Source organism: Acanthisitta chloris, unplaced genomic scaffold (genome assembly GCF_000695815.1).
Source record: "Acanthisitta chloris isolate BGI_N310 unplaced genomic scaffold, ASM69581v1 scaffold6128, whole genome shotgun sequence".
In the NCBI taxonomy this organism is placed as follows: domain Eukaryota; kingdom Metazoa; phylum Chordata; class Aves; order Passeriformes; family Acanthisittidae; genus Acanthisitta; species Acanthisitta chloris.
The window spans coordinates 339-8,611 of NW_008686347.1; the positions used below are offsets into that span (position 1 = coordinate 339).

Consider the following 8,273-nt stretch of genomic DNA (forward strand, 5'->3'; position numbering starts at 1 on the left):
TCATCCCAGTCCTAGTGATGTCCCATCCCTACAGCATCTTCATCCCGGTCCCTGTGGCATCCCCGTCCCTGCAGCATCTTTATACTGGTCCTTGTGGCATCCCCATCCCTGCAGCATCTCCATCCTGGTCCCTATGGTATCCACATGCCTGCAGCATCTTCATCCCAGTCCCAGTGATGTCCCGTCTCTGCAGCATCTCTCTACTGGTCCCTATGGCATCCCCATCCCTACAGCATCTTCATCCCAGTCCCAGTGATGTCCCGTCTCTGCAGCATCTCTCTACTGGTCCCTATGGCATCCCCATCCCTACAGCATCTTCATCCCAGTCCCAGTGATGTCCCGTCTCTGCAGCATCTCTCTACTGGTCCCTATGGCATCCCCATCCCTACAGCATCTTCATCCCAGTCCCAGTGATGTCCCGTCTCTGCAGCATCTCTCTACTGGTCCCTATGGCATCCCCATCCCTACAGCATCTTCATCCCAGTCCCAGTGATGTCCCGTCTCTGCAGCATCTCTCTACTGGTCCCTATGGCATCCCCATCCCTGCAGCATCTTCATCCTGGTCCTAGTGGTTTCCCATTCCTGCAGCATCTCCATCCTGGTCCCCATGGTGTCCTATCCCTTGCAACACCTCCATCCTGGTCCCCGTGGTGTTTCCATCCCTGTAGTGTCCCATTCCCAATAGTGTCCTATCCCTGCAGCATCTTCATCCCAGTCCCAGTGATGTCCCATCCCTGCAGCATCTCTCTACTGGTCCCTGTGGCATCTCCATCCCTGCAGTATCTCTATCCTGGTCCCTATGGTATCCCCATCCCTAGAGCATCTTCATCCCAGTCCTAGTCATGTCCCACCCCTGCAACATCTCTATCCTGGTCCCTATGGTCTCCCCATCCCTGCAGCATCTCCATCCTGGTCCCTGTAGGATCTCAGTCCCTGCAGCATCCCAGTATTGTCCCATCCCTGCAGCATCTCCATCCTGGTCCCTGTAGGATCTCAATCCCTGCATGCAGGTGTACCTGTGTGTGTGTGTGTGTGTGTACACGTGTGTACCCGTAGCCTGTGTGTACAGGTGTGTACCCACGTGTGTGTGTCTCCCCGTGGGTGTGTGTGGGTGTCACCCCTGGCACCCCCAGCCCTTGCTGTGGTGCCCACACTCATTTCCACAATCCCAGGCTTCCTTCTCCCCTCTCTCCCTCGCCTTGGATGGTTGTAATAACATTCTGGCTCCTCTCCAAGTATTGGGGTTGCCATGGAAACAATAAAACTGCAGCGATTTCGGGCTCTGCTGTCTCCCATTGTAAATGTGGAAGTGCCAGAGTGGGAAGGCAGTGATTCCCCTGGCACAGGGTGCAGGGAGACACTGGCCCTGCCCTGTGTGCACACCTGGCCTGGCACAGGGGGTTGTGGCACGGGCAGGTGGCAACACTGGGCTCAGGAGTTTCTATAGAAACCATGGGATGGTGGCTGGAAAAGCCTTTTCCATGGAACACCACCAAAACACACTTGGTGTGTGTGTGTGTGGAGCTACAGGCTGAGGGTTTTTTTCCCCATGCAGAGATGTCTCAGCGTGGTGGGGACTCACTTGGGCCCTCTGCACGAGGCAGAGGGAGCTGGGCAGTGCCCAGGGGCTGCAGGGGGAGGTGTGAGTGCTGCTTGTGCCCCCCCAGAGCTGGAGGGCTGAGGAACTGGGGGTGCCCCAGTGCTCCCAGGCCAAGGGTGACATGTCACAGACAGCACCAGGCACCCCAGCCTGCCCTGGATTTATTCCCTAAAGGGTGAAGTGGGTCCTGCAGGTCCTACCCTGCCAATAAAGGGGTGCTGGGTGTTTCCCTGCAGGGAGAATCCACCGTGGTGCTGCTCCAAAATGCACAGGACCACCAGGATAAAGATCACCGAGCTGAACCCACACCTGATGTGTGCCTTGTGCGGAGGATATTTCATAGACGCCACGACCATCGTGGAGTGTCTGCACTCCTGTGAGTGTCCTGGGACTCCTCGAGGGCTCTGGGGCTCCCCAGGGTCCCCCAAATCTCCCCTGGTCACCTGCTGAAAAAGTCACCAGGTGAAATGCCACCCTGAGCCCCTCCACAGCACCCAAACCCACCCCAATCAGGTGTTGCTGCTGCGTGGAGCTGTGGGTTGATGGATGGGCCTGGACTGGGCAGGGGTGTTGTCCCCAAACTGGTGTGGGGGTACAGGGATATGGGGGTGCCTTGCCAGGCTGGCACAGAGGCTGTGCCCCCTCACACTGAGTCTCTCCCCACAGTCTGCAAAACCTGCATCGTTCGCTACCTGGAGACCAACAAGTACTGCCCCATGTGTGATGTCCAAGTGCACAAAACCAGGCCCCTCCTCAGCATCAGGTGAGCTCTGGGCACTCTCCTCGGCTGTGCCCCTGCAGGGCACTGAGCCCCATGTGGGTGCAGCCCTGAGCATCCAGGGCAGGGACTGGGGCTCTGCCCCAGCCCAGGTGTGTCTCATAGCTGCATCCGTGGGGATTTGGGGTGCTGTCCGGGTGGGAAGGGAATGGGGACAGTGGGACATGACACTATGGAAGGGACAGGACTTGGGGACATCTCTGTGGCAGCAGGAAGAGGCTGGGACAGGTGCCCTGTGCCCAGATCACATCCCTCCCTCCCTCCCTCCCTCCCTGCAGTCCCACCAGGCACAGCTTAACTGGGACCAGCTGTGCTTCCCAGCCCCCTGCTCTGACCCTTTGGGGGATGGTGCTGTGTCCCTCGGGGGGTGGCAGTGCCAGGCTGGGCACAGCTGACAGGGTACCTGACCACGGTGGCAGTGTTCGTGCTGGCTCTGCCCTGGCCCCGTGTCTGCCTGGGGAAATCCAACCACAGTTGTGGAATTGGCTCTGCAGGTGGTTGGCATAGAAACCACGAAAGGCTGCAATACATCACCCGCCGGTTTTGTATCCTGCTTTTTTTTTTTTTTAAGCCTCTTCCATGTAAATCCGTTTCTGTAGTAACACTTTTTCTGCCTTTTCTATTTTTTTTCCTCCTGGTTCACTATGAAATATTTACACTCCAACTCCCATAGCTCCTCCAAAACATCCCCTCCTGGATGCAGAGGCAGTGCTGCCGTGCTGGTGTCCCCAAGCCCTGGCTGTTGTGGTGGCTTCACCTCTGTTTGAGCCCAGCATGGGGAAAACATGAGGAAAACATGAGGAAAACATGAGGAAAACATAGGGGATGTGGTGCAGGTGACCAGGCCCTGATCCAGCTGTGGTGCCATAGACAATTCCCCGCAGCTTTACTTCCCAAACCAGAGCTGTGGTACCAAAACACTTGGTGTGATGCCACCACATCCTCCAGTGCCACCACACTGGGCTGAATGGGACTGACTCCTGGCAGAGAGGGAATGAAGCAGCTGAGGTTGCTGTTTCCCTTCACTTGCTGTGGATTATAGAGTGATGTTTATTGGAGCTCAAATCCCAGCGAGGCCTCGGGAACCAGTGACGTCACGGAGGAATTCGGGATGAAAGACGTGGCTGGGCTAAAAATAACACAGGGCACAGTCATTTGTTTTTCTTTTCAGTATGGCCTTGGGATGAGATGGAAATATATGCAGAGAGAAGTGACTTTTCATCAAAGCCTCTGCTCTGGCCTTGGCTTTGAGTTCTTAGGCTGTGCCACATTCTGAGCTGATTCCTGGAGCTTTCCCTGTTCCTCGAGTGCTCTAGGAGATCCTGGAGTTGAGACACATTTTAGGGAATCCACTTTCCCATGAAGCAGCTCCACAATGGACACTGTTCTGCTCTGGGAAATCAAAGCCTGAGCCCTTTGCTGCAGCTCCAAAATAAATCTTTGGAGGCCAAGAATAAAATCGGCTGCAAATTGAAACTCGCAGAAACATTTGCTAATCTTAGATTGATTTTTTTTGTGTGTGTGTGTGTATTTAAATTCTGGGTGTGTTTTTGTAATTGTTTTGACTACTGAAAGGGATCCTGGCTCCAAATCCTGCTCTCCTCATTCCTAGCAATTACAAGGATTTTTGAGATGGTTTTCTTTCCTTTTTTTTTCCCCCTCTTCAGTTAACCCTTTGTGGTGAATGTGCCAGTTGTGGTATCGCTATGGAATGGGGATCTGGAGTTTGGGAGAGGGATTTGGAATTTGGGAGGAGGATCTGGAGTCTGGGATGGAGATCTGGAGTTTGGGATGGGGATCTGGAATTTGGGATGGGGAATTAGGGTTTGAGATGAGTATTTAGAGCTTTGGGATGGGGAACTGGGGCTTTGTGTTGGGAATTTCCCAGGATGAGGATGAGGGGAAGCAGCATCCAGCCAGGCTGGGGGCACATGGTGCAGAGCAGCTTCCAGCAGCCCTGGGAATAAGCTGCTGCCTAATCCTTTTGCTTTCTGTCTCTTTTCCTATTTCCCCCCATGCAGGTCAGACAAAACCCTTCAGGACATCGTGTACAAGCTGGTCCCAGGACTCAGGATCTGGGGTTGGGGATCTGGAGTTTGGGATGGAGATCTGGAGTTTGGGATGGGGATCTGGAATTTGGGATGGGGAATTAGGGTTTGAGATGAGTATTTAGAGCTTTGGGATGGGGAACTGGGGCTTTGTGTTGGGAATTTCCCAGGATGAGGATGAGGGGAAGCAGCATCCAGCCAGGCTGGGGGCACATGGTGCAGAGCAGCTTCCAGCAGCCCTGGGAATAAGCTGCTGCCTAATCCTTTTGCTTTCTGTCTCTTTTCCTATTTCCCCCCATGCAGGTCAGACAAAACCCTTCAGGACATCGTGTACAAGCTGGTCCCAGGACTCTTCAAAGGTACAGCCATGGGCAGGGATAACTGGGAGGCTTTGTCACTCATTCCCACCCACCCGTGAAACCAATCCTCTGGATTTTCCACTGCCCTTGGGATTTGTAACAGGGACAGCTCAGCAATCCAGGGTGTCCTCTCAGTCCTCTTGGGGTGGTGGTTTCCCCCCTCACCTTCCTCCTCCTCCTCCTCCCACAGATGAGATGAAGAGGCGACGTGACTTCTACGCAGCATATCCCATGGCTGAGGGTGAGTGTCACAGCCTGGGGACTCTTCTAGCCCTGGCTGTGGCCCCAGGATGGCTCAGCCTCTCCTTCCCTCTGCTCCCACAGTTCCTAATGGTTCCAACGAGGATCGTGGGGAAGTCTCTGAGCAGGACAAGGCGAATCTGACGGATGATGAGATCGTCAACCTGTCCATAGAGTTTTATGAAGGGTCCAGGTACTGGTTTTGGGGCTTCTCCTGAGCCTCTGCTTGGGTTTGGGGCTTGGGAAGAAACTCCCACATTCTCTTCCCACTCTGGAGCTGAGATGATGGAGTCTCAGAATGGTTTGGGTAGGAAAGGACCTTGAAGATCATCCAGCCATGGGCTGGGACACCTTTGGCATCTGACAGCTCCTGCTCAGGGCTCAGTGTATCCTGGGATGCTTGAGCAGACAGAGGAGCACCCAAACCCCCCTGGACCACATCCTGCATCCTCTGGGGGTGCTGCTATGCTCACGGTGTCCCTGCACCCTGGGCAGGCAGGGAAGCTCCTTCCCAGGCAGCAGAGCCCAAGGGTTGCCCTGTCCCTGCTGCTGGTGTTGACCTCCAAGGATGTCAGCAGCACCTGGAGCAGTGTTTGAGGGCGTGAGAGGTCACAGTGGACACGGATGTGTCAGGAGGGTGAAGCCACAGCCTGGCTGAAGGTCACTGGCTGTCTCCCCATGTAGCCCCTCCGTGGAACCTTCCAGGGAGTTCTTTTCCCTCTCCACCTTTTCATTCCTCCATAAACTTTTCATTCCTCCCTAAACTTTGTCCTGTGTTTCTCTTCCTCCCCCAGAGAGGAGAAGAAAGGAACTGTTGAGAACGGAGACCTGGAGAAGGAGAAGGTGAGTATGGTGGGACCAGGGTATGGAGAAGTCCATGTCCAGCTGCCTTTTGGGGGGTGGGGGGACAGCCCAGAGCTCCTGCTGAGGGAGGTGGGCAGTGCCCTGAGGGGCACAGAGGGCTCAGCTCTGTCTCCCTGTGCCCCAGAAGAATGGGCTGCGGTTCCTGCGCTGTCCTGCGGCGATGACTGTCATGCACTTGGCCAAGTTCCTCCGCAACAAGATGGATGTTCCCAGCAAGTACAAGGTGAGGGGATTGCTGGGAGGGACCTGGGGGGGCCTGGGGTGTGCTCACTGCCCAGACATTGCTGTGCTCTGCTGGGCTCAGAGGGGCTGATGCTGTTTGGGCCATCCCAAGTGGCATGTGCTGCTGCAGGCTCTGTGCATCCTAGGGCAGGATCCATCTTTTTCCGGGGTGGGATCCATCCTTTTCCCAGGGCAGAGTCTCTCCTTTTCCTAGTGTGGGATCCACCCTTTCCCTGGGGCAGGATCCATCCTTTTCCCAGGGGGGAATCCATCCTTTTCCCAGGGCAGAATCCACCCTTTCCTAGTGCAGAATCCATCCTTTTCCTAGTATGAGATCCATCCTTTTCCTGGGACAGGATCCATCCTTTTCCCAGGGCATAATCTCTCCTTTTCCTTGTGTGGGATCCACCCTTTCCCTGGGGCAGGATCCATCCTTTTCCCAGGGTGGAATCCATCCTTTTCCCAGGGCAGAATCCACCCTTTTCCTAGTGCAGGATCCATCCTTTTCCTGGGGCAGAATCCGTCCTTTTCCTGGGGCAGAATCCACCCTTTCCCTGGGGCAAGATCCATCCTTTTCCTAGTGTGGGATCCATCTTTTTCCCAGTGCAGAACCCATCCTTTTCCTAGTGCAAAATCCATCCTTTTCCTGGTGCAAAATCCATCATTTTCCTAGTGCAGGATCCACCCTTTCCACAGGGCAGGATCCATCCTTTATGGCTCTGTGAGTCCCTCAGGGACACTGAGGCCCTGGTGCCCCACGAGCAGCTCTGGGAGTGCTGTGGGTGCCCCTGTGCCCACCCTGTGCCCCTGACTCTCTCACCTGTGCCAGGTGGAGGTCCTGTATGAAGATGAGCCCCTGAAGGAATATTACACCCTGATGGACATTGCCTACATCTATCCCTGGAGGAGGGTAAGTCCCATGGGGACAGACTGGGCAGAGCTGGCACTGTGGGAAAGCTGAAGGTATTGAGAAACTTAAAAACTGGGCAAAACCAAAGACCTTAAGGAGAGAAGAATTAAAGCTAAGACCTGAAGTTAAGAACAGAAGAAGTTTAAGAAGTTAAAAGTGGATGAATTAAAAACACAAAGTGGAAAGCTTCAGAATGGCAGAGTGTTAGAATTGTCCTTCCCAACAAATGCCAAGTGGATTCTCCTTAAAAAGGGCTTTGCTGCAGCTGGGAATTTTTGGGGGGCTGTGCTTGTCCTCCTTTCTCCAGGGCAGGTGGGAGGGCTGGTAACCACATCAGTGGTGTGGTACCAGCCTGGTGCTCTGGGGTGCCATGGGGTGCTGTGGGGTGCTGAAGGATGCTGTGAGGTGATTTGGGGTACCACAGGGTGCTGTGGGATGCCATGGGGTGCTGCAGGGTACTATGTGATGCTGTGGGGTGCTGAAGGATGCTGTGGGATGATCTGGGGTGCCATGGGGTGCTGAAGGATGCTGTGGAGTGCTGCAGGGTACTGTGGGGTGCTCTGGGGTATCATGGGGTGCTGTGGGGTGCTGAAGGATGCTGGGGGGTGATCTGGGGTGCCATGGGGTGCTGAAGGATGCTGTGAGGTGATTTGGGGTACCACAGGGTGCTGTGGGATGCCATGGGGTGCTGCAGCGTACTATGTGATGCTGTGGGATGCTGAAGGATGCTGTGGGATACTATGTGATGCTGTGGGGTGCTGAAGGATGCTGTGGGGTGCTGCAGAGTACTGTGGGGTGCTGTGGGGTACCATAGGGTGCTGTAGGGTGCCATGGGGTGCTGCAGCATACTATGTGATGTTGTGGGATGCTGAAGGATGCTGTGGGATGATCTGGGGTGCCATGGGGTGCTGAAGGATGCTATGGGGTGCTGCAGAGTACTGTGGGGTGCTGTGGGGTACCATAGGGTGCTGTAGGGTGCCATGGGGTGCTGAAGGATGCTATGGGGAGCTCTGGGGTACCATGGGTTACCATAGGATGCTCTGGGGTGCTCTGGGGTACCATGGGGTGCTGTGAGATACTGAAGGATGCTGTGGGTACTGAAGGATGCTGTGGGGTGCTGCGGGGTACCGTGGGGTGCCCTGAGGTACTACGGGATGCTGTGGGATACTAAAGGATGCCATGGGGTGCTGTGGGGTACCATGGGATGTTCTGGGGTACTGAAGGATGCTGCGGGATACTGAAGCATGCTGTG

General features: G+C 55.1%; 1 protein-coding gene across 1 annotated transcript in view; it reads left to right on the plus strand.

Annotated features, from left to right (window-relative positions):
* The first annotated feature begins 1,864 nt into the window (after positions 1-1,864).
* Positions 1,865-8,273, plus strand: part of PCGF2 (polycomb group ring finger 2) — a 7,264-nt gene continuing 855 nt past the window's right edge. Inside the window, exons 1-8 of the mRNA XM_009080075.1 lie at positions 1,865-1,976; positions 2,267-2,363; positions 4,730-4,785; positions 4,976-5,026; positions 5,110-5,218; positions 5,820-5,868; positions 6,014-6,112; positions 6,941-7,021. Coding sequence (XP_009078323.1) covers positions 1,865-1,976; positions 2,267-2,363; positions 4,730-4,785; positions 4,976-5,026; positions 5,110-5,218; positions 5,820-5,868; positions 6,014-6,112; positions 6,941-7,021 — 654 coding nt within the window. The remainder of the gene's footprint in view (positions 1,977-2,266; positions 2,364-4,729; positions 4,786-4,975; positions 5,027-5,109; positions 5,219-5,819; positions 5,869-6,013; positions 6,113-6,940; positions 7,022-8,273) is intronic.